Source organism: Syngnathoides biaculeatus, chromosome 14 (assembly GCF_019802595.1).
Source record: "Syngnathoides biaculeatus isolate LvHL_M chromosome 14, ASM1980259v1, whole genome shotgun sequence".
In the NCBI taxonomy this organism is placed as follows: domain Eukaryota; kingdom Metazoa; phylum Chordata; class Actinopteri; order Syngnathiformes; family Syngnathidae; genus Syngnathoides; species Syngnathoides biaculeatus.
The window spans coordinates 7,511,989-7,538,721 of NC_084653.1; the positions used below are offsets into that span (position 1 = coordinate 7,511,989).

A 26,733-nucleotide genomic window follows, 5' to 3' on the forward strand; every position below is an offset into this window, starting at 1 on the left:
GGCTATATGGTCGCCACTTTAGGCCAAGTGAAACCCAGGAAAACTACATTTTGTAATTTCTTTTTGGTAATATGGATTTCATTCTTTACTCAAGACTTGGCGTTTTCATTCTTTTACCGGTATGTTTTTTTTTGCCAGATAATGTGTTATCATCTTCCACATCTTACTGGTCTCCAAAGGTGGCCACCAACATGCTGAATGAGTTAAATTGTTATTGTCATTTAACAGGGAGCCGAGCAAGCCACCATGTCAACCCAAGCACCGACTTTCACTCAACCGCTGCAGAGCGTTGTGGCACTTGAGGGTAGTGCCGCCACGTTCCAGGCGCAAGTGAGCGGTAAGACCCGTTGATTGTACAGAAGGTCCGTCTGGCCAAACTCCGTGTGACCCAGCTTCCTGTGTGCCCTCCTCCAGGTTCTCCAGTTCCCGAGGTGTCCTGGTTTCGCGATGGCCAGGTCCTCTCATCCGCTGCGTTCCCTGGCGTTCAGATCTCATTCAGCGATGGCCGCGCTGTTCTGAGCATCGACGGCGTCACGGCTGCGCACAGCGGGAGATTTTCTGTCCGGGCCACCAATGGAGCTGGGCAAGCCACCAGCACCGCAGAACTCCTCGTAACAGGTGAGACCCGGATCAGACTGAATTCTGCTAAACCGGACCGAGTGTGGTATTTAATTCCCCCGGACTCCCCCCAGGACCCCGAGTAGTTGTTTACTCCTCAGGCTGACTTGACATCCCCTTGTGACTGCTTCACATTAAATATAAAAATACCATAAAGATACAATTTCCCTCCACTAATTCTGTGGGTGGTGGTACAGTGGTTCAGCTGTGGAGTGTTGGCCTCACAGTTCTGAGAACTGGGTTTCAAATTCCCCGCCTCCAACCCACTTGTGGAGTTTGCATGTTCTCCTTGTGGCTGCGTGGGTTTTCCCCAGGCATGGAAAAATAATGAATGAATGTGCGCTGTGACTGACTGGCATCAAGTTCAAGGTGTAGTCTTCTTGAAGTGAGCTCAGATAGGCTTGCTGACATTCTATGACCTTTGGGAGGACAAGTAGCTTGGAAAATGGATGAAAAAATAATCCTTTCATCCATTTTCCGAGCCACTTAATCTTACGGGTGTCGCAGGAATGCCCGACCCTATCGCAGCTATCATCAATTTAGAATCCTCAATGAATGCATATTTTTGGGGATGTGGGAGGAAACCGGAGTACCTGGAGAAAACCTACACAGACACGGGGAGAACATGCAAACACCACACGGACGGGGCTGGAATCGAACCCTGGTCCTCAGAACTGTGAGGCCAACACTCTACAGGTGGATAATTGTCCCGCCTGGAAAAATAATGACAATGTCAATAAAAATAATAGACTAATTGGAAATATTTTACACTACTGGTGACCTTGATTGCATTTTGAACTTGATATCCGAACGTCTCATGACCCATTTTACAGACCTGTGGGGGTGGGTTTCGACTTTAAGAAATTCTGGTAAGAGCAAATCTGACTGGTCGCTTGTGTGCCCCCGTGCAGCGGAGACGGCGCCCCCCAACTTCCTTCAAAGACTTCAGAGCACAACGGTGCGCCAGGGTAGCCAAGTGCGCCTCAGCGTACAGGTGACCGGCATTCCACCACCTGCCATCAAGTTCTACCGTGAAGGAGCCGAGATCCAGAGCTCGGCCGACTTCAAAATCGTCCAAGATGGCGACCGCTACAGTCTGCTGATCGCCGAGGCCTTCCCAGAGGACTCTGGGACGTACTCAGTGACGGCCAGCAACAGCAGCGGCCGAGCCACGTCCACCGCTGAGCTTCTGGTTCAGGGAGAAGAAGCCGTTCCTGCCAAGAAAACCAAGACCGTTGTCTCCGCATCCCAGACTGGAGTGCGGAAGGTGAGCCTAACCCATTCTTTTTCCCAAGTCGACTGCCTTTTTTGGTCAAGCATGGAACTCAGTTTATCAAATGAAGTTCTCATACAGGTTTATCAAATCAATTGAAATATATAGAAATCCCTACGTTATATTCTACTCCCTCTTCCGAAAAACATCATTTTTTTTTCCGTCACGTTCTTAATAATAAAAAACAAAAAACTAGCATTGTATTGTCCAATGTAAATACAAAAAAGAATAAAAAAAGTTTTTATTTCTTGTCAGAAAAGCGATTTGGTGACAAAACGTGGAGGCAAGCAGGCTAAGTGGGAGAGCAGGATGTACTCACAAGATTTCTGACAAAAAATGGCAAAGCAAAGAGTGCGACGGCAAAACAGAAAAACGCTGAATTAAAAGTCCAAAAAATCTTTTTTTTTTTTTTTTTTTTTAAAGCAACAAAGAAACGTGACTATGGGAAAACATGATAGTGAAGGCTAGGTGACATGACGTTACACTAACACTGAAGCGACACAGACTGAACAAAAGCAGGGACCTAAAAACAAACTGACTGACGAGACAACAACACCTGGTCAAGACATGAGTGGCTAGAGCAGTGTTTTTAAGATGAAGGGGGCACGGATTGTGCTCACCACCCTGCATCACTGGAGAAAGGTTCAAGATGTGTTGGGGGATTGGAAAATGTTAAAATCCAACGCCCCAAAAAGTTTGAAAACCACTGGCCTAACGTGAGCTGATTGGTTGACACATTGAACAGGGCTGGGAAAAACAGGTAAAAAAAAAAACCTAACAAGCAGACAAGATGATTTGTTTGCCATGCCATTAGTGCAGAACAAAGAATGCGAGCCAGGGCATGTGGAAAGGAAAGAGAATATGCAAAGCTTATTAGCATTTCACACTTAATAAAAATACCTGAGGTTCAGACTAAAAAAATACGACTGTTTTAAGTTATTCAACTTCACATCTGTAGTAAAATCAACGTTGTTAGCGGATTGAATATAGCCTACCACCACTACTTCAGATTGTAATCCATAACAGGTGGTTGAGGTAGTGGTGACGCTGGAAATGGACGTTGGTACTCTTTCACCATATTGAAGAAAACTGAACAAAATAAACACAAACATACTGTATATAGAGTACACACAACTAGCTCCTTGCCACAAATGACGCTGACTTATGCTACACGCAGAGTGAATAACGGTTTAACTATTCAGCATCCAGCCAACTCTGCACTCTCATTCACTGACTCCCACCACGTTACTCAAGAGGCTAGGCCAAGGCATTTAAAGTCACACATGTTCAGTCACAGATACAACAGGAATTTAGAACGTGAGGCTTGTGAACCAAAGTAGAGAAAGATAATACCTGCATGAGTCATAGAGCTATTTTTGGTGAGTCACAGACAAGTATTAAAACATTTTTAACATGATCATTCTGACATCACTGTTGCTTTTCTGTGCTCTGCAGTTATAATTTTGTGTGCCGGACCCAGACCCACGGAGGCATGGAGAAAACATTCAAACTCCACACAGGCAGGGACGGGATTGAACCCTGGACTACAGATCTGTGAGGCCAACACTTTACAGCTGATCCACCGTGCATACCTATATTTGAAATATTAATTTTGTTAGCGATTTTTGAGGGCGGCATGGTGAATCACTGGTTAGAGCATTAGTCTCACAGTTCTGAGGACCGGGGTTCAAATCCCAGCCTTCCCTGTGTGGAGTTTGAATGTTCTCCCTGTGCCTGTGTGGGTCCGCACTCAAATGATCCTTGTGAGGATGATTGGCTCAGAAAATGGATCGATGGATTCATTTGAAAATACATTTTCCTGATTGTTCCTAAATTCTGAAAAAGTGGTTTGCAACTTAGCGACAATAAAAAAATGGAGGCCCTGGGGCGACGTCAGTTGAGAATCAATGACGTAAGAGGCATGATAAACGTGATAAACTCATAATTTTTCATGATTGTGTGTCAAGATGGAGACCAGCTTCCAGAGCACCATGATGGAAATGCACATGGAAGGTGGAATGATGACCCAGCATTTAGCTCACAGAACCCCGCCGAGGGTCCCCCCGAAACCCACCTCCAGATCGCCACCCTCCTATTTGACAAAGGTGACCGGCGGACGTCAGCAGTCCCCGTCGCCTGTCCGACACGTTAAAGGACCGTCACCTGCACCCGTCAGGTATGCCTGTCCTCTCAGGAATACACATCTGCACAGGGACGCCCTTCAAAGACCCAAAGGTCTGAAGAAAGAACCTGAACAAATCTTCATGTGATTGGACCTGAAAACATTTGTGCTTTTATCAGATGATGCGCAAACCTCTTGAAATAGTTCACAAAATGTGTGGTTTACAATACATAACTTTTCTTTTCATATCTTCAGAAATAAGAAACGATCTTAAGTTTTTCTGATAGTTCCTGATGAGGTATTTTCATCTGTACAGTATATCAGCATGTTCTCAATCTGAATTTCTACTATGCCTCTTTTATAAAGCTTGATTTTCAAATTGAAAGCATCATGAGAAGTGTGTCTGGTTCTCAGATCCGTGTCACCCTCCACCCGACTGTCTGTCTCACCCATCCGACCCGTCAAGTCGCCCATCTTCACACGCAAACAGGTAAGGAATACGCTGCAGGATTTTTCCTGCCTCTTATTGTGGCTGGTGTGCTACCAATCGGATCTACTGTTAGCCCAAACAAAAACTTTATGCAGTGATGAAAGTCCTCCGGATTTTCCTGGAATTCCAGATTTTTAAATTTTCATTAAATTTGCTCTGGAAAATTGAGGAAAAATTGCCTAAAATTAATCCAGATATTAGTTGACAACATTGGATGAACATGTGTTTGAGTTCGTTGTTTTGCTTTCACAAGCGTAGCCATGTTGAGCCACTAACACTAGTAACAGTAACGTCCCTCCCCTCGCATTCTCTCAAGACGTCACTTATTTTTGTGTGGTCTTGACATTAATTTACGTGTTTATTTCATAAGTGTTGTTAACTAAACAAGCCTGGTCCAAAACAACCGGTATTCACCCGGAAAGGGGAAATGCAAGTTAACCTTACTGAGCATGTCCGGATCATGTACGAAAGCACATGTTCAGAACTGCTTCACGTAATGCGAGCGCATTGACGTCGAAATTCATCAACATCATGAGCCATGTCAAAGGAAATTCTGTTACACCAGGGGTGCTCATTGCGTCGATCGTGAGCCAGTGTGACGGCGTAAAAAAAAAAAAAAAAAACAACAACATTAGACTATCATCCACCTCGTTGCTCCATTCAGGTGTGACCAATAAGTTGAACGCATGCACATAAAGGTGCGTTCTAGCAAGTCGGCCTCCTATTTACGGCAGTCCCGTGGTGCGTGCCCAAACAGCAATACATCACGATTGCCAACAGGAATGTTTGTTCCAATGTATTGCTAGCTTGTTGCTACGAACGCCGATTATGTTGAACTAAACTTTCAGCATTTTCAAAACATTGCAAGTATAGACCGTTGGTGTTTATTCCTTGACAGGCCAGTGCATTAAACTTTTCTTCAGATAAAGTTTGTCAGATCAAGAATTTTATTGATGAAAAATTTTAAATACCGTTTTATATCATGTTCTACAAATATCAGTTGAAATTGGAAATTATCATTTCTGAGTTTTAAATTTTAGTTTTGTATTTTCATAATGTATTTGTTTATTTTACTTTTAATTTACAGTTATGTTATATTAATCCAGTATGTTATTTTAAGGCCATCCCTAATCACACCCACAACTTTATCTGCGAGCATGACTGACCACACCCGTACATTTTTCAAATGTGAGTGACTGTGCGTGTGTGTGTGTGTATATATATATATATATATATATATATATGTATATATATATATTAAAGGCAACTGATTATACTATTAGTATTGCTAGATCAATATCTAAGATGGGGAGCAATGTGGTCAAGTGTATCAGTACAACGCGATATCACAAGTTTGAGACTTAAATGTTAATAGTAATTACTACAGATCAACTTCTTTAACATGTTTTGCTGTATGTACGGTGTAGAAATTCTAGGATATATTTTCGTGTTAATTTTATATATATACTATAATATGTATAATGTGGGGAAAAGGACAATTTTAGATTTATTTTTACTTAATAGTTCACTTAATTAATTTGTCTTGAGATAAGCTGCCATATTTTAAGCATATTTTAATGACAAATGTGATTTTGTGCTATCCAGTGATAAGGCAATGGGCGGCAAAAAAATCTGGGCTTGGTCCTTGGGGAATTTCTGCGCAATTTTTTTTTTTGTCAGGACTTAGAAATTTTTCTTTCAATGTTTGTCTGAATTTTGTTTACAGATATTGCCAGAATGCACCACAACCATCCATTTTTTCAAAAATTTCCCAGGAGGGCATGTCCACACCCCCCAAGTGCTCGCATTTGTATTTTCATGAATTTTCACGAAAGTCCACTTTCATCGCTATAATTATGTATTAAGTTAATTATTAATGCGTTCTTAAATCGAGTATTATACTAAAATGTAAATAAAAATAGAGGAATCCTCTCTGATATCAGATTTAATTAAAAAGTAACATACAATAAAGATATAAACAATATCCCTATAATTACTTTGCCTTTTTTATTGGGTGAAAAGAAGAATTCAAGACAGCAACATGTCTGCAAATAAATGAGATAAGAATATAACATTTTCGCCTGAAAAGTGTCACCCAGCACTAATGCCAGAAAAGAAAACGTGTTTTATTTGAACGTCGTCATGGCATGGCATGTCGGTGTAATACTGTGACTGCAGTAATAAATGACAGCCAACTTGGTGGTGAAGTATTGAGTATGGAATTCTGGTACTCCTGGAGGTGAGGTTTCGAAGTCGGGTGTGCCTCAAAATTAGGCGGGGGCAACACACTCATGTTCTGGTGTGGTCGCAGGTCTCTATGTCATCTGAGGTCCTGCCACCCTGGAAGCGCGACTATGCGGCTGAAGCCAGCTACACCAGTGTCACCAGCATCAGTGGCTCCACCACCAGGATGCAGGTGGACAAACAGTGGGAGCAGCAGGTCACCTCTGTCAGAGAGGTCAGCCCGCACATGTTGGGACTTGCCTGAAGTGTCCTTCATACTGGTCTTCACTCCACTTGAATTTCTCTATTTTTGTGACTGTCAGCTGAAACTTGAAGGCTTAGACTTGAAACCTATGACTTGCACATACGGTGCATACAAAAAGTCTACACACCCCTGGAACAATACCAGGTTATCAGGTCCAGTGATTAACACAAAATAAACTTCAGATGTTCTATCGGACTTTTTTTTAAAAAAAAAAGGGATTCCTCAACATTGACTATTTTGTAAAGTTCCTCATATCCTGCACCTTTATGAAGGCACCTGTTCCCTTTCCAATCCATGATTTTTACAAGATATTCTCAGTTGTTTAATTTGTCCTTCCAATCTCATAAATATTTCATTTTGGTTTCCGTTGAGTTGTAGAAATTTATATACATCACAATAATGGTAGAAAAAGTTTTCCAATGATTTATCATGATCTTATTTTGGTATACAACAAAGAAACACACCATTTGAACAGAGATGTGTAGACTTTTTATTTCCACAGTATGGGACTTACCCATTGTATTACTTGACTTACAACGTGTGACTTGACTGCAGTGGCTTGAAGTTCTCCACTGCCTAACTTGTCAACTTGTCTCGTGACTTTCAGGGCGAGCAAGCTTCCCAGGCTGGTCGCAGTGTTGCCGTGGCGACCGTTGTGGCCGCCGTAGATCATGCCCGAGTCCGCCGTGGGCCGCCCGATGCCGCTGCTGCTGCTGCCGTGTCGGCTGAACAGGTATCTCCTGTCCACACATGGCAAAATACCCACACTGTGCAAGTACAGTACAGATACTTGGTAAAAAGAAAAATCCTGAAAAGCCTTTAAAAAAAAACTGAACTTCACCAACTCAACTTCAGTGGGATCACTTTGCCATACCTGTAGGACAACAACATGTTACCAGTGAGATGAAACTGTGCAGTAGTTGACAAGAGGGTAATTCTAATACTGGTAGTAACTATAAAATTCTACTGGTTAAAAGCTAGTAATTCACTCATATACAAAAGATCTGTGCTTTACATGATGAAAAACATTTAAAAACAAAGAGCAAAATAAATTTCAAAGTACATAAGACTAATACAGTTTACGAAAATTATTACAAAAATGACAAACACATATAGTGAAAGAGATTTTTATTTAAAATGAATATGCTCTAAAATGCTCGTTGTCAGCATAAGAAAAAATACTTCTTTTTTTTAATCTGGATTTAAAAACATTTCTACTTGGGGCTGACTTCACATCTGGTAGCATTTTATTCAATTTGTGTGTTGGATAACAATTAAATACTGCGTCACCATGTTTGGTTTTAACTCTGCCCTCCACGGTATTACCTGAATCTATAGATCTCACAGGCTTACTGGGTTTACTGTACAGTATTTTGTATTTAGAATTGGGCGAATTTCCTCTGATCTCTTTGTTCTCGTCAGAACCCGAACTGCAGTGTTATGAATGAGCTGTCCTTAAGATCATTAAACAGGAATGCTCTTAAGTGGGAGTCAGTCAGAAGACTATTATAATAGTCAAGTCCCCTGGAGATACAAGCATACAGTGAAGAAAATAAGTATTTGAACACACTGCTATATTACACGTTCTCCCACTGAGAAATTATGGAGGGGTCCGAAATTTTCATCGTAGGTGCATGTCCACTGTGAGAGAGATAATCTCAAAAGAAAAATCCAGAAATCACAATGTACAATTTTTTTAAATGATTTATTTGTGTGATACAGCTGCAAATAAGTATTTGAACACCTGTCTATCAGCTAGAATTGTGACCCTCAAAGACTTGTTAGTCCGCCTTCAAAATTCCACCTCATCTCCATGTATCATCATGAATCAGATGCACCTGTGTGAGGTTGTTAGCTGCATAAGGACTCCTGGCCACCCCATACAATCAGTAAGACTCAAACTCGTAACATGGCCAAAGACCAAAGTGCTGTCCAAAGACACCAGAGACAAAATTGTACAACTCCACACGGGTGGAAATGACTACGGAGAAATTGCCATGCAGCTTGGTGAAAAAAGGTCCACTGTTGAAGCAATCATTAGAAAATGGAAGAAGCTAAATATGACGATCAATCTCAATCGGAGTGGAGCCCCATGCAAGATATCACCCCGTGGGGTCTCAATGATCCTCAGAAAGGTGATTAATCAGCCCAGGACTACACGACAGGACTTGGTCAATGACCTGAAAAGAGCTGGGACCACCATTTCCAAGGTGACTGTTGGTAATACACTAAGACATCATGGTTTGAAATCATGTATGGCACGGAACGTTCCCCTGCTTAAACCAGCACATGTCAAGGCCCGTCTTAAGTTTGCCAATAACCATATGGATGATACAGAGTCATGAGAGAAGGTTTTGTGGTCAGATGAGACCAAAATTGAACTTTTTAGTCATAATCCCAATAACCATGTTTGGAGGAAGATGAATGATGAGTTCCGTCTCAAGAACCCTATCCCTACTGTGAAGAATGGGGGTGGTGGCATCATGCTTTAGGGTTGTTTTTCTGCACATGGGACAGGACGACTGCACTGTATTAGGGAGAGGATGACCGCGGGTCTGTATTGTGAGATATGGGGGAACAACCTCTTTCTCTCAGTCAGAGCATTGAGGATGGGTCGTTGCTGGGTCTTTCAACAACACAATGACCTGGAGCACACAGCCAGGAAAACCAAGGAGTGGCTCCATAAGAAGCATATCAAGGTTCTGGCGTGACCTAGCCAGTCTCCAGACCTAAACCCAGTAGAATATCTTTGGAGGAGCCTAAACTCCTTCTTTCTCAGTGACAGCCCAGACACCTGTCTGATCTCGAGAAGATCTGTGTGGAGGAGTGGGTCAAAATACCTTCTGCAGTGTGTGCAAACCTGGTGAACAACTACAGGAAACGTTTGATCTCTGTAATTGCAAACAAAGGCTACTGTACCAAATATTAACATTGGTTTTATCTGATCTTCAAATACTTATTTGCAGCTGTATCACACAAATAGATTGTTAAAAAATCATACATTGTGATTTGTGGATTTTTCTTTTTAGATTATCTCTCTCACTGTGGACATGCACCTACGATGAAAATTTCAGACCCCTACGTGATTTGTAAGTGGGAGAACTTGCAATATATCAGGGTGTTGAAATACTTATTTTCTTCACTGTGGATGAGCTTCTCCTACTCAACTTGGAACATGCAACCCTTCACTGTGGATATGTTGTTTTAATGAGTGGTTTCTTATGACTGCTGAAGGTCAGGTCACTCTCTATCACCAAACCAATGTTTTGGACTTAACCCTAAACCCTTAATTTTAAAGCGAGTGACTCTAGGTGTTTACTCCCTGCAATCCCTTTTGCTTTCTAGCCAAAAACAATTATTTTAGATTTGTTCGATCAAGTTATTTATTTGTTTTAGACATTGATGCCACACTTTGGTTGAACTGTAGTCATCTGGAGACACTGCCAGATATAACTGTCATCTGCATTGCTATGACAGTCAACATTAAATTGTTTAAGAACTTGACTTAAGGGAAGTATATAAGCCTCAAGGGTGAATAAAAAAAAGTCCAAGAACTGACCCTCGAGGGATCATAGATGTCATTGCCATTTAATTAACATTGAAAACATCCAATGGTCACAAAATTACTACTTTTCTCCAAGTTGGACTTAAACCAAAGTTATTCTACAAGTGTGCCATTGTCATTCTGGACATGGATAATTCTACCAACTGCTGTTCATAAAGTTTTCTAGTGTTTATAAAACTTTAATTGTCTACAAAATAGCCAAAAGGGGCACTTACAGTTAAAAAAAAATGTCACACATTGGTCCTTTTGGTGTGTTGAATTGTCATGAAGTTGTGAGTGAGGACAAAGGGTGTAATAGAATGGAGGAAAGGCTCAAAAGGCTAAGGAAAGACATGACGCTTGTGTGTCCTGTCAACGTTCGCAGGGTGGCGAGCAATTACAAATGGCTGCAAAAGAGGTGGTTCACATAGTAGAAGCACCCAAGCGGGACGCTGTTGTGGTGGAGGTGAAGAAGAAAGTGGCTATGGAGAAACATTTGAAAATGACACAACCCGACATTGTCCCCACTGCAACCACGGCTGCAGCCATAAGTGCCGTTGCTGCAGCCGCCACCGTTACCTCTGCCACTGCAGTAGCTGCTGCTACTGCAGTCACAGAGACCACAAAGGTCAGCCTCGTTGAGTAACATTCTGTTCACACATTGAGTTTGTTTGATGTCAATTAAATGTGTTGGTCATCCCAGATTTCGAGGGCAGTCGCCTCGTCCCGATTAGATTTTGGCGCCCCCTCCACCCCACTTCCACATTTCACTGTGGCAAAAGTTTCTGTTCCCAAAGCTGAGGCCATTCAAGAGGTAAGAGTGCAGTAATGACCAAAATGACCAGAACGAACCAAAATTACTAAAATAACCAAAATAAATGAAACCACTGACAGAACTGAAATGACAAAACGAGCAAACTAAATGAACTGACTCATTTATCTGTTTACAATTACTTATCTCTATTGTGGGAAGATGGTTTTGTCTCACGGTATCAAAGACTAACTATCCCCTCCAACCACAACCATAGCATAACTTAACATGGCTTGCTTACTGACTGACCGACTGATTAAATCCGATGATGCTTTGGTTGTAACTCGTTCTTCACTTAAACCCTTGACAAGCTCACCAAATATCCCCTTGCACCCAAATGCCTCCGTCATGCGGCCGACCTCTATTAAACATGTTGAATGGCTCGAGCCTACTCGCCACTTACCGCTGTTTCTGGGGCAGGTGTCCGTCGCAGGCACGGCCATGGCCACCCTGCACAAAGAGCTGTCATCCCCCTCCACCCCCAGAAAGGTCATCAAGCCTGTCCATTCCCCGAGTCCTGTCCGCAGGACGGTAGTGGTGGCGGCACCGGAGGCCCGTGTGGCGCCACCCTTTAAGGTGTCGACGTATCAAAGTCAGGTTGAGTCGCAGGTGGTCGGGCTTTATGCCAAGGAGGAGTTTGAGGACTGGGAGGCTCAGGTTGGTCCACCACCCCCACAAATCTCTTTCTCTTCTCTTCTAGAACCCACAGTTGCCTTGTTGGATTTTACCCCTCTGGTTGTGGCCATTTTTGTCCAAGTACGGACATAGTTGATTATTTGTTATTGCATCACATTTCTAATGAACATCAGTTCTTGCCATGAGTACAAACTGTGTAATTCTTCGTATTTCTTTTAAACCTTCAATTTTTTTGCACAATACGCAGTATGAATTTTTTTTCAGTGATGGCATTTTCTATGTGATAAAGTTCTGGGACAAATTAAGATTTCAGTGTAAATCAAACAAAAGAAAAATGACAAAAAAGGAGGGCTTGAAATCAATCTGCTATCGTCTGGCAGGAAACGGGGTACAACATGAACTGGTTGCCACCCAATCGCTACATCGGCACATAGAAACAAACAACCATTTGCATTCAGAATCATGGGCGGGATTTGAAGCCCGGTCTTCAGAACAGTGAAGCCAACACTCGAACCAGTTCCTTCACCGTGCCACCTTCTCACGACAGTACCATCTTATTTTTCTTCCCTTAGAAAATGTAGTGTCATTCTACAGTCCGCAGATGGCGATTCCACTTGATAAATTCAAATTGAATTCTGCTCCGCCATCTTGAGCAGGCATCGCCACTTTTTCCAATAATAATTCTCTCATTCATCGGAGTGCAGTAAGCCATTGAACACCTCTTTTGGAAACTAAGATTAGTCCTGTACATTAAATATGTAACAGTTAACCAATTAATCTAAAACAAACCAATAATCAAATTAATTCACAACTATTTTGATCATTGATTTATCGTTGAGAGCGCTTGTGTAACTTGAAATTTTCCAAAACCTCAGAATTTCAGGCTCTTAACAGAAAGTATTCTCTGATTTTTGTAGTCATTCATAAAAGCAAACTGTATATCTTTGGTTTATTTCCCCCCCCCCCCCCCCCATTTGCCTTGACTTTAATGGTCAACAACTTTCCCAATATTTTCCAGAGGTGAATATAAAACGAAAACCATTTCACCCAAATTACATGATTCAATCCAATAAATAAGCAATTAATTTCAGGTATTTTTCATAGGATTCAAGTGGCCAAAAGTGACTGCCATTGAGCGATAAAGTGCAATTGGATCTTTTAAGGACTCAAGTTGGAAATGATCAAATGAAACAAAAATCCCCCCCCCCCTCCTCTCCATAACCACTTAGAACTTTCATTTCATTTGCATGAACACAGATAAATTAAATTAAAAACAGGAACCCAGTTGGACACAAATGACCATTGCAGAGCCCACAACCCTGTGTGGATCTTCACCCGCCTTTCTTGTCCTCACCTTAATGTTGCCTTCATCATCATTTTTGTGCCCCCCCCCCACACTTCCTGTTTTCCCAATCAGAACCACTAGCACAGTCGATGAATATGTTGTTGTTGTTCTCTCAGGAGGTGGTTGCAGTGACCACTAGTGCCCAGGAGACCCTCATGCCACCTACAATTGTTGCAGTAAGTACTTCCAATTCAGGGATGGGGTTTGTCACAGAGACTCAGAGTCATCAGCAGGTTGCAAAAGTAAATACGGAGAGAGTGGAAAAGAATCCCACTCCCCCCAAAAAATGGCATACAAGTGGACATCTTTGGGAATTAAATAAAAACGTGAAAAATGAAAACATGAAAATGTTGGTGTTTGTTCAGCTCCTTGTTGTTAAACAGGAAATTGTGCAAAAAGTACTGAAAACATTCAATAAATTCAGAAAAGGTCAAATGAAGTCATTGAGTTCCAAACAAAAACAAACAACAAAATTGTGACTTTAAAAAATGTTTTTTTTGCTGTTGTGACATCTCAAACTACCATGCAACAACACTGATAAAAGGGTTTTAATGGACAAATAATCATTTATTTACAGATATACAACTAAGACATGCACTGTGAGTGATTTTGACTCACCACGTGGCTTGCGTCAATTAAAAATAATAATACATTTTAATTGGAGGTGCCCTTCAAGTCACTCAAGGTTACCTTACAGATGATATAAGCATAAAGATCTTTTATTCATGTTCCACACCAATTATCTTCACTAGAGTTGCAGGCATGTTGCAACCTATCCTAGCTGTCGAGAGGCAGGGAACACCCAGACCCGGTTGCTAGCCAATCGCAGGGCACATATAAACAAACAACCAATTTGCTCTCAATTTCACATCTACGGGCAATTTAGAATTTTCAATTAAATCTGGGATGAAACTGCAGTGTAAACTCTATACAGGCGAGTCTGGATTTCAACTGGGGTACTCAGAACTACGAGCCAGATCTGGTAACCAGTCACTCACCTTGCCTCTGCATAAAGAGCAAAGACAAATAAGTGAGTTTTGAGTTGGGATCGGAATGATGTACTGGAGTCTGATTGCCTTATTGTGTAAGGGGGCAGAGCTCCTGAGTCTGAACAGTGCAGGCTCAGGCATCCGTGGCACTGAGACGTGATGCCATTTTATATTTTTTCACAAAACAATATTTTTGGTCAGTCCCCACATTGGTTTATGACTTTTTTTTTTACCACACACTAGTCATTCTGTTAGTCATTACAGTTGTTTACAAATCTGAATTTCACAGACAAGCCAGGCGAGACCATCTTCTACTTCTACATAGTGAAAAATGTATTTGATGAAAATATCCGTTAGTGGAAGTGAACACTTGGATTCCATTTGACAAATTACAATGCCTACAGTCGTCAATGAGTTAAGTTGATCTCTAAAAGTTAGGGTCAAAGTGAAAATTTCACCTCAAAGGCCAATATTCCCAGCCTTTTGTATTTTATGTTGAGTATATACCTTAGTGGAATAAAGTTCATTAGAGTTCCATAAAAACAGACAGATGCTTGGAAGAGATGATCTGGTCTTTTTACTTAACCTAGAGTATTTTCCACTTGGTCACAAATATTTCTTAAAAAGCACTGCGGTTTTTAGAACTGTCTGAGCAAACGTAACAAAGAGACCATTTTCCATTGAAATAAAGCTTCCTGAGTAAGCATACTTCATATGGTGAAGTCGAGCTGACTTGGCTTGAGATGTGTAGTGTTCATCTGGTCTTGTTTTATGATGGGTTTTGGATTTCTTGTATTCAGACAAATGTTTTGGGAAGTAAAGAGAAGTTCTCTTTGCTTCGACTGTAACTTCAGCCTTAGTGAAGGATGTCACAAGTTCATGCTGTGAAGTGTCCAAGAACCTGGACCTAGAGAATAAAAATTAGGCTGTTAATCTAATCTGGTGTGAAGTGTCTAAAAATCTACAGTAGACATTTTACACCAGGAAGCTGTGACAGCTCTGATGACAGCTGTCAGCAAGGCGAGAGAAATTCTCTTTACTCGAAAAAAAAAAAATGTTGCAACACAAGAAATTCAAAACCTGACTTGGCTCCATCAAAATGTTCTCACTTTCAATGACCTTAATGTCAACTAATGTCTCATTTTTGCCCAGTTTCCCAATATGATAACATGGCTCATGGTTACATATTCCAACAGCACTACAAAATGTCATAGCCAGCCTCAAGTGTATTATTGTTGTTGTTTTGTGAGAATTTAGCACTAGTATTCATGTTTTAGGGCCTGAAGAACTTGACTGTGACCGAAGGCGAGTCAGTAACCTTGGAGTGTCAGATCAGCGGCCACCCTGCCCCCGTGGTCATGTGGTTCAGAGAAGACTACAAGATGGAGAGCTCCATTGACTTTCAGTTCAGCTACGAGGATGGCCACGCCCGACTTCTGATCCGTGAGGCCTTCGCCGAGGACAGCGGCCGTTTCACATGTACCGCCACCAGCAAGGCCGGAACCGTCAGCACTTCCTGTTACCTTCTTGTTAAAGGTAATGGCAATATTCCAACATGGCTGCGCGAATGTTTGGGCTCAAAATTTTAGTTTCAAAATGGATACGTGAGCCCGGCCAATCGATTCAAGACGAAATTCAAAAAACATTATGTATTTAGAATTTAATATTTTTTTAAATAAAATGAAATAAATGTAAATATTTTTAGGATAAAATATTAATAATCCTCATTTGTTAAAATAAAAAGATTTATAATTAGTTTATAATTACTAACCATTTATTTAATCACATGAAAACAGTTTTTAATTGATGTATAATTGCTTGATTAAAACCTATTTTGGGTTATGTTTGATTAAAATCTATTTTTGTTTATTTTATTACTATAGTTTTAATGAATGTAAAATATTTTATTTTGACAATAGAATAAAAATTCAGACATTAAAATATTTTAATTGTAACTACTGCCCTTAAAAAATTTTGAATTGTATGTTTTTGTATTCTATGTACAACTATTCATATTGTAATGAAATAAAACGTCATGCTCATTTAAAAAAAATAAGCAGTGTATTTTCTATTGTTAATTTTCATAATACTTTTTATTTAAAATTATTTTAGAAATTCTATTAGAATTCATGGTTATTTCTTCAATTTTACAACAGTCATAATTTTTATTTTATGTAAACCATTTTATTCATTTATTTTATTCATCAATTAATAACTTTTGCTAATTTATTTGAATATTAAATATTTAACCAAATGTATATTCTTTTAATTTCATTAATATATATTGTATTTTATGTCAAATAGTTTTATAGTAAAATACTAATTCATGCTCATTTTTAAAAACAATTATAATATGTATAAAGTTATAATCCATCCATCCATTTTCTTCCTCGCTTATCCTCAAGAGGGCCGTGGGAGTGCTGGAGCCTATCCCAGCTGTCAATGGGTAGGAGAAGGGGTACACCCTGAACTGGTTGCCAGCATCGGGTTAGATTTTAGGCCCTACTGTTCTGAAGTCTGGAGTTCAAATACCGGCCCCATCTGTGTGGAGTTTTCATGTTCTCCCCGTGCCTGCGTGGGTTTTCTCCAGCTATTATGGTTTCCTCCCACATTTCAAAAACATGCAACATTAATTGGAGATGCTAAAATTGTGCCTAGGTTTGATTGTGAGTGCAACTGGTTGTTTATCTCTATGTGCCCTGAATTGGCTGGCAACCGATTCAGGGTTTACCCTGCTTCCTGCCCGATGACAGCTGGGATAGGCTCCAGCACTGCTGCAAACCACGACCATGAAAATTCCTGGATGGATAATAAATGCCAACCAAAATGTGAAGGACTAAAATTTTAATTAACCAATTTGAGAAACAAAATGATAAATTAATTCTACCCATATTTCACACCTGTTATTAATGTAAATGCTTGGTGGTCCAGATTAAAGTATGGACCTTGCGACCCACCTCCGTACGTACATGGCCTGCGGGCAGTAATTTCCCCAGGCCTGCATTAAAGATGTCATTGTGTCTTGTAGTTTCAGAAGATGTGGATAGCAGAGAGGAGACAATGGCTGTCACGCACGTAGAAATGACCCAAGACAAAACGTGAGTCCACTTCTAATTCTATAATAACAATTAAAGTCAGTTAGCTTGACACTACATATAATGCGAAAAGCCATAGATGGGCTCGTGAAAATGAGCAATGGTGTTGCAATAGTTTGAACAGCTGCTACTTTAACACACACGGAACAATAATGCATAAAAGGAGAGCGTAGCGAAATACGCATAATTTCATATTGCGTCTATGAATTGGGCACAATGGCTATTTTTTACAACATAGTTGTACCTTGACTTGCGAGTTTAATTTGTTCCATGAGCGCCACCTGGGAGTCCTACAATACAGATAGTGTATTCTGATATATAGTAAGGATACAGTCACAGTTAACTGCAGTAATTTTAGTCCTACTAATAGTTCTTCTCCACTTGTTATATTACACATCTCCATGTGCGGTTACACTGTTTGTGTTTAATTTTCATTGGCAAAAGGTTGTAACCACCGTAACATCGATCCACATTTTGTTATCCCATCTATGAATTTTGCATTGTATACTGTATTAGCATTTAAATTTTGTGCTTTGCTTGAATACACAAATCGACAACACTCTGGCTGTCCGTCAGTGTTACCATGGAGACGAAAGAGTTGGTGTCGGTGGAGGTGACTCCAGAAGAGCCTTCTGCCCCGTTCTTCATCTCTAAGCCGACAGTCCAGAAGCTGGTGGAGGGCGCCAGTGTGACCTTCGAATGCAAAGTGGGAGGAAGCCCCAAACCTCACGTTGTGTGGAAGAAGAACGGCGTCATTCTCACCACTGGATACAGGTCAGTTCTCACAAGGTGGCCTTGATTGATACCAGTTGTTTCAGAATGTTTAGAAAATATAAGCATGATATATTTTGGGCCCCAGAACCAGAGGGATTATGGAAAGATCTTTCAGAATGTATTCCAAAACCTTTAGGTCCATGTACATTATTTTCAGGTTTACAGACAAAATTAGCAACTAAGCATTTACAGTAGCTTTCTGTTTCAATTCACCAACATCAGCCAATACAGTAAATGCACGTTAGGTCTGGGTATTATTTTTTTCAGGTAAATTAATCTCATTTCTAGTGAAAACATCATACTCAAGTTATTTTAGGACATTTTTGACCTCTTTCTAAATTTTCAGCAAGACAAAAAGTCTCATTTTAAGATGCAATATTTTATTTTAAGAATGTGATAAAAATCAATTTCATAATAATACTATTGACATATTTTCCAATAAAACAAGACATTTTATCCCTTGAACAAATTCAAAATAATAATAATAATAATGTTTTATTTTGGCTCTTTCCATCCTTTCTCTATCCAAACTAATCTAGATTACAATCTGTTCGAACTAGCAACAATAGGTTATATTCAATTTGCTAACCATGTTTTCTTAAACACAGAAGTGCAGTTGAGTAACTGCACCGGACTGTACAATTTAAAGAAGGCACTAAAGCTGCAATAAGTGAACTATGATATAGTGAGGGATGACGGTATGAGTATGAGCTTTGTCCTCACTAGTAAGACAATCGAATGCACTAATAGAACAACTGTCAACTGACAACTGTGGGGTACACCCTAAGTTGGTCGCCAACTAATCGCAGGGCACATAGAAACAACCAACCGTTCACACTTATGGGCAATTGATAGTCTTCAATTGACCTACCATATATTTTTGGGGATGTGAGAGGAAACCAGAGTACCCTGAGAAAACCCACACTGGTATAGGGAAGAACATGCAAACTCCACACAGGCAAGGCTGGATTTGGACCCGCCATTTGGATCCTCACAACAGTCTGCCACTTTGGTGCCCCTTTAAGCCATTTGACCATGTATTCCAAATCCTTGATATCTATCATAAGGTACGGTAAGGTAGCTTAAGGTAAAGTATACGAGTAGAGGTTAGGGTTAGTATGGCTTTTCTCCTCAGTAGTGAGACAACTGACATATGTTTAAGAACCTGTCACTAGGGAAGCACAACTAACATTTTGATATTCTGCTAGTTTACATCATTAGTGGTGGTAATTGTGAATTCTTTCACTAACTGACTGAATAACAGACAAACTGGCTCAGTAGTTAACTAAGAAACTAGCTAACAAAAAGCTTTATGGAAAGCCATTCAAGCATTTTTTTTTAACTATCCTTGATATCCACCTTACTGACTACCACTAACTTGAAATGAAATCTTGACAAAAACTTGTGGTTGGGGTTGTGGCAACCCATATACAACACCAACAGTTTTAGTCACATTCTCCTCATGCCCGAGTGGGTTTTCTCAGGGTACTCATATTTCCTCCCACATCCCAAAAACGTGCATCGTAGGACAATTGAAGACTAAAGTGTCCATTGGTGGGAATATGATTACGAATGTTTGTTTGTTTCTAAGTACCTTGCAAATGGTTGGTGACTGGTTCAGGTTGTACCCTGGCTCTTCCCCAAAGTCAGCTGAAATATGGGCTAACACGTCTACGAGACTAGTGGAGAAAAGCCATTTGAAAAATGATGGATGACACGTTTGAGCTGCAGGTCTGGTTCTGAATCTCAATGGGACCAACCTGGTAGTTAATAAATAAATAAGAAGATACGTTACTTATGGTGCGGTGGTATGTTTATCAGAGTGTGATTGGTTGACTTCCCACTCACTGATGGTGTGAACATGAGCATGAATGCTCACCCTTCTCTCTATGGGCCCTGTGACCGGCTGGCGGCTAGTTCGGATTTTAGTCTGCCTTTTTAGCTAAAGAGGATAAATGGTGGAGAAAATGTAAAAATTGATGCCTATCTTACAGGTATAGAACAATACTTTTCATCCTTTTTAGATATAAAGTGACCTACAAGAAAGAGACTGGAGAATCCAAATTGGAGATATCCATGACATTCGCCGATGATGCTGGAGAATATTCAGTATTTGCCAAGAATTCACACGGAGAAGCCTCGGCCTCCATCTGCTTGTTGGAGGAAGGTAAAGCCATCTCCTGTTCTCACTCGTCTTCAGGATGTTCACTGAAGTCACCCTGGTGAAAAATACTCTTTGTTTCCAATGTTAACAGAGGAATACGAAGCCTACATGAAGGTGCATGGTTTGATGTATAAAACAGAAGTGACAGCTACAACTATGACGACGACAACGGTCGAGGAGCCATCTGTGCTTGTGAGCGGGTACCAAGCGCAAGTTGCACAACACAAGAGGATAACAACCCCAATGAGCTTTGTCTCAGAAACGGTACGCAATTGCCAGTGGTTAATGCTCCTATATTGTACTTAAGTAGATTTTTCAGGTATCTTCACCTGGGTGACTGTGTCGATTTTCAGTCATCCGGGTGAGGATAATCCTCAAAGGTTGAATCAAAGCAAATGAATTATTCATATATGTTGAACACGTTTCAACTTTAATGCAAAAGGCTTCTTCAGTTTTAAATTTTTGGTGTGGCGTCCTTGTATTTATGTGTTTTATGAGGGTGGTCAAGAATAGGGCGTTCCTCTTGTTGCCCACTGTGATGAATGAATCAAAAGTCCTGCAAAACAGCTAATTTGGGCTACTCTTCCCGATGACTGAGGTGACGTTTTGGGGGAGAGATTTCATGACATTGTTATAGGCAGATGATAGGTGTTGCCTCAAATCTTCTTTTTTTTTTATAGATGACTTTTGTAGTTTAACATAGATGGCCTGTTTCAGACATCTCTCTCAATCCAGAATTTTGATATTGCTGTCCTCAAAGGAATATCTTTTCTTGTTGAGATCCCAATGAACCACTAATTCTGGACCTGACGAAGCCACCCGCCGATACTCTAACATGAGCTTCTAGACCGCCCGCTTCGTCTCCTAGCCTGAGACATGACCTAACGACTGCCTATATTTCTGTCTTCCCCAAAATGGCCTCATTTAGAGGGATGTTACACCAAAAAAATTTAACTGAAGAAGCCATTTGGAAGAAAGGTGAAACCACTTTAACAAACAAAAAACATCCAGTGGTGATATGCATTGTCAAAAGTAGACTCTGTTCTTTTTTTCGACCTCCAAACTCTCAAGAGTAAAAAGACGGAACTAGAAAGAGAAATATTTGCTCTGTTGCAGTCAACTGGGGTTGAGATCTTGATGAATTGATTCATATCTTGATCAAAATATTCTCCATCCATAGCTTTATTTAAGAGAATTGTTGATGTTGTGGGGTACAAGAATAATTGGGGGAAAATGTGTTATGTGCCAGGCTAAAAAAACACCAACTTCTGTTGTCCAAATATTGTCCGTCTCATCTGAAAAAACACATACAAGTTAGCTGTAGTTTTCAAATTTTATCATGAGCCGCCTTATAATTTTTGCTACTTTGTTCATAAGTATTGTTGTTATTGTTGTTGTATTGCTATAGTAAAAGCTTAAACCATCCCATACTAGCTTCTCTGAAAAAAAAAAAACGTAACATGAAATATTAGCATTTTCAAAGAGGGAAATATTTTATGCATCGATAAAAAAAAAATTGGTACGATCCGTGAGTCTTACTTTTACCAGTCTTTTATATGTTTTTTTTTTTTAAACACAACTACCCTTACTCCTACTTAAGTACAGAATGTGAAAACCTTTGCCACCGGTGTCTGCAGATCTCTACAGTCCAATGATGTTCCAGCATAACCTGACCATTTTTCGGTTGTTCTACAGGAATTCCTCATTTCAGCCTTTGAAGAGCGGATCATCCAGGAAATTGAGATCCGCATCCTGAGGATTAGTTATGCCGAACTGATGGCGGAGGATGGGGAGCAAATGGTGAGCGCAGCAGACAACGAAGCTATGGCGCCCACCTTTGACACACTGGTGAAAAACTACCGCATCATGGAAGGGATGGGCGTCACGTTCCACTGCAAGCTGGCTGGAGTGCCACTGCCCAAGGTAAGGAGGGGTCCAGAGAGAAGATATTAACACACTGTTACCTTGATTTCATTCCGTGACCGAGGTCAAAACGCAATGTACTCATACTGTATATGATATACATTTTCCCCATTGGAATTAATAAAGAAAGGTAGCACTTTATTGTGTATTATAAAATGGAACAAGAAGAAAATATAAAAAAATTACAACTTCAATTATGTGTAAAGTCACTGATGGTGTAGTGGCACACTCGCGAGGTTTCAGTTCTCACTCAGTAACGCTGTGAATGTGAGTGCAAATAGTTGTCTATATGTGCCCTGCGACTGACTGGGGACCCGTCCAAGGTGTGGTTCACTTTTTACCTGAAGTCAGCTGGGATAGGCTCCAGCAATCCGCAACCCTAAACAGGACAGAAAATGAAAATAAGATATAATTATGGTACATACTGTGGTATTCGTGTGTGTAATGTGTGCATTTAAGGGGCATTGCTTAGTTAGAGACATCCCAGTCAATAAACATTGATTATGGCTCTTCTTGCCTACATTCAAAGGCATTTCAGGATCTTGAGTTTCTCTTGTTTTTTTTTTTCACTTCACTTGAGGGGTGGCGTATCTGAAGATTGCGCTTAATTCAAAATTTGGCTTGCATTAATCGGTGCATCGATGCATTGGTGCATGTACTTGGGAGTATAAAATTACAGTATATTTATTTCATATTCAGATTCCTTCCTATAACAATCCAACTTTCTTCTTTGAAAAGTTTATTTTGTTTTGTTTTTACTTTTTTTTTCTCTAAATGTCAGTGGTAGGCGGTATTGTGGCTCAGCTGGAAAACTGAGAACCCGGGTTCAATTCCAGCCTTCCCCGTGTGGAGTTTGCATATTCTCCTTATGACTGCGTGGGTTTTCTCTGGGCACTCCGGTTTCCTCCCACATCCCAAAAACATGCAACATTAGTTGGACACTCTAAATTGGCCCTAGGTGTGATTGTGAGTGCGTCTGTTTGTTTCTATGTGCCCTGCGATTTGCTGGTAACCAGTTCAGCGTGTACCCTAGATCCTGCCCATTGACAGCTGGGATAGGCTCCAGCACTCCTGAAACTCTTGTGAGGATAAGCGGCTAAGAAAATGGATGGATTGATGGATGGATGTCAGTGTACTGGTACACTCTCCTGACTTTGGTGGAGGCAGCAATTGTTTTGGAAACCGAAACCTCTCAGTGATGATGTGAATATGAGTCTTAATGGTTGTCTGTCTCAACGTGTGCCCTGCGACTGGGCAGAGAATGTGCCTGCCTGCCTGCCTTAAATCAGGTGGGATTGGCTCTCTCTTCACATGACCCAGAAAAGGATAAGCAGTGTGGAATTGTTTTGTAAAAGTGAGAGTTTATTTTTTTAAAAGGAAGAAATTGTTTTTTTTAATTTAAGTTTTTAGAAAAAATATTGTATTTCTGCTATGGTTGTTTGAGGACAAAAGTATGAAGCATAATTCCCTATTGTGGGTTTTGGCAGATTGCTTGGTACAAAGACGGTCAACGTATCAGGGCTGGTGGACACTACCAGGTGGAGGTTCTTCGGGACGGACATGCCAGCCTGCGACTGCCTGTAGTTCTGCCTGAGGACGAGGGCGTGTACAGCGCCTTGGGCAGCAACATGAAGGGCAACGCCGTGAGCTCTGGGAAGCTCTACGTGGAATCTTCTGAAAGTGTGTCGCCTCAGAGATACATACCGCAGCCAGCCATGCAGAGAATCCAGTATGTTGCAGAAGATACTACAATGAATTATTCTTCATTAGCAATGTGAAATGGTTTTAAGACTAAGTAGGACTTTTAATTTCGATGATCTCTAGTGAATCCTTTTGAGATGTTTTTTTTTTTTCTTAGGTCTGAATCCCCTCGCTCACTGAGCCGCTCACCAGGCCGTTCTTCCAGTCGTTCTCCCAGTCGTTCTCCTGGACGTTCTCCTGCACGAAGGCTTGATGAGACAGATGAGGCTCAGTTGGAGAGACTTTACAAGCCCGTCTTTGTAATGAAGCCCACTTCACTCAAATGCTCCGAAGGGCAAACCGCAAGATTTGACCTGAAAGTGGTCGGCAGACCCATGCCGGACACATACTGGTTCCACAATGGTGAGTGGCAGTCAAAATTACACATTTTCAGCATCAAACAAAATTTTTAAAGTGGGCCTGTCATGAAATGGATGATTTTTGGTATATTGTTAATGAAAAACTCACAGCCAATATGGTCCCATGTGTTTTTTCACCACAAAACATGATTTTGACAAATACAGCTTTTTGTAACTCCCACCATGAAAATCCTCTCAGGGATTTGTTTTCCAGAAGAAGCAGGAAGTGACGTAAAGGACTGCGGTGCCCCCAAGTGGACTCGTTTGTTTCCATTAGTTTTACCTACAGGAAGGCAGCTCGTTGTTCCTTCGTGTTAGCCAAAATGCCGGCTCATTGCATTGCTGGACATTGCTTGAACACTCGGGAGGATGAACTTACACTTCATAAGTTTGCAAGAGACCCGGTTCGTTGTGAAAAATGGATTGCACGGGTGCAGAGGACGAGAGCTTCGTGGGTTCCAAATAACAGGAAAGTGTGTATACAGCTACTAAAAAAAATAATAGTTTGGGGCGGACCACATAATCGGTCTCTCTCATAATGTAACAAAAGATCCGAGTATGAAATGTGTCGATGTGCGCATAAAGCTACTAAAAAAAATAATAGTTTGGGGCGGACCACGTAATCGGTCTCTCTCATGACGTAACAAAAGATCCACGTATGAAATGTGTCGATGTGCGCGTCGCCCAGCCAACAATGTCTCACTCAGCCTCGTCTCGATAGTGTTCATCGAGTACTGCGGCAGCTTTGAAGATACCCCTAAAAGCAGCATGGGTCGGCTCCGCCACCTCTTTATATGCCACCGGCAGCAGAAAATCAGCCACACTGGCTGAGGCACTGCGTTTGTGGTCACAGCTTCTGCGAAGGCTGCGCGTCGGTGCGATCGGGGTAGCTCTGAAGAACCGAGCTGAGAATGCGTTACTCAGTCGCGTGTGCGCATAAAGCGCCCCAGCTCGACTGTGTTGCTCAGTACTGCGGCGTCTGTGAGCACCCCCCTAAAGCAGCACCGCTTGGCTCTGTCATAAGCCACACCGGCAGGCTGCGATGAGCTGCGATGGCTCATATCCGCCGCAGAAGTGGATCGGACGGGGATGCGGTTTGGCCATGATCGCATATCATCTGAATATGGCTCCAAACAATAGTGTAATATTGCCCTGAGGGATCGAAACAATAGTGTAATATTGCACCGGTAACTTCACTCGGTTGTGTGGTGTTGTCCTTTTCAAAAAGAGCTTCCGTGTCAGAAGGGGTGTCGGAAAAATCTGAATATCTCTGTTGTTCGGCTTCCATAGTAGCAGGCACTGCGTGTTTTCAACGGTGGAAGTGACGATGATGTCAAGGACAGAGGATGTGACTAATACGGTGACCACTTGGATGTCGAGGGACACTCGATTGCGCAACTTTGCACATGGATGACGCAAGATCCGCTCACATTTATTTTTTCGTATAGACATTGAAGTGAATACTGTTATATGTATTTTTCATTACAATATTTTCTTTACAATGTTTATAGGGATTACAGTCCCACTTTAAATAAGCAATGAAGAGGGAATATCTTGCTGTATCTAATCATGAGTGGTTTTTGTTCCTCTGTGTGACAGCTGTCCTTGTTTTTTCCACCTCCTGAATCTCTATAAGAACTCAATCACTCAAGATATCAAGCATAGTTCACTTCCCCTCTCTGTCCCCTTCTGTTCCTCTGTCATAACCCACAGATTTAAAATAATTAAAAAGCCATTTTTACTAAGTAAAGAGTAGAAAGTACAGATATCAATTTTGAAATGAAGAGAATAAAAGTAAAAGTCATCAGGAAAATTACAAATACCTGAAAGTCTATCTAAGTGCAGTAACAAAGCATTAGTACTTCATTACTTCCTTCTACTGTTTGCTTCCAGGACAACAAGTAATCAATGACTATACCCACAAGATAGTAGTTAAGGAGGATGGCGTTCAGTCCATGATTATCGTCCCTGCGATGCCCCAGGACTCTGGAGAGTGGACGGTTGTTGCTCACAACCGAGCTGGGCGCACCACCATCACAGTGACTCTGACTGTTGAAGGTAGGTGTCCATCACAGCTCTTTTTGTGTTGTTGTTCTTTGATGGACTGTTTGTCATCTTTTGATTTCCAGCACGAGAAAGCCTGACACGTCCATATTTTGTGGAGAAGCTGAAGAACATGACAGTCAAACAGGGAACTCTGGTGGAGTTGGCTGTTAAAGCTATTGGAAACCCGGTGCCTGACATTGTGTGGCTAAAGAACAGTGACATCATCAGCCCGCACAAGCACCCACAAATCAAGTATGCGTCTTTAAAAATTTCTCTCTCATGTCCCTTAGAATCTCAAGGAATCTAAATGGAAGCA

At 41.0% G+C, this 26,733-nt stretch overlaps 1 protein-coding gene across 1 annotated transcript in view; it reads left to right on the plus strand.

The window, feature by feature from the left end:
- The window catches only part of ttn.2 (titin, tandem duplicate 2), a 281,273-nt gene continuing 254,540 nt past the window's right edge, over nt 1–26,733 (plus strand). Inside the window, exons 1-22 of the mRNA XM_061840871.1 lie at nt 1–119; nt 229–337; nt 415–618; nt 1,530–1,885; nt 3,859–4,067; nt 4,428–4,503; nt 6,815–6,961; nt 7,599–7,724; nt 10,921–11,163; nt 11,239–11,349; nt 11,767–12,003; nt 13,444–13,503; nt 15,594–15,852; nt 17,345–17,414; nt 17,988–18,185; nt 20,210–20,352; nt 20,441–20,613; nt 22,045–22,272; nt 23,760–24,001; nt 24,131–24,375; nt 26,265–26,429; nt 26,501–26,669. Of these exons, the coding sequence (XP_061696855.1) occupies nt 72–119; nt 229–337; nt 415–618; nt 1,530–1,885; nt 3,859–4,067; nt 4,428–4,503; nt 6,815–6,961; nt 7,599–7,724; nt 10,921–11,163; nt 11,239–11,349; nt 11,767–12,003; nt 13,444–13,503; nt 15,594–15,852; nt 17,345–17,414; nt 17,988–18,185; nt 20,210–20,352; nt 20,441–20,613; nt 22,045–22,272; nt 23,760–24,001; nt 24,131–24,375; nt 26,265–26,429; nt 26,501–26,669 (3,818 nt within the window). The 5' untranslated portion in view covers nt 1–71. The remainder of the gene's footprint in view (nt 120–228; nt 338–414; nt 619–1,529; nt 1,886–3,858; nt 4,068–4,427; nt 4,504–6,814; nt 6,962–7,598; nt 7,725–10,920; nt 11,164–11,238; nt 11,350–11,766; nt 12,004–13,443; nt 13,504–15,593; nt 15,853–17,344; nt 17,415–17,987; nt 18,186–20,209; nt 20,353–20,440; nt 20,614–22,044; nt 22,273–23,759; nt 24,002–24,130; nt 24,376–26,264; nt 26,430–26,500; nt 26,670–26,733) is intronic.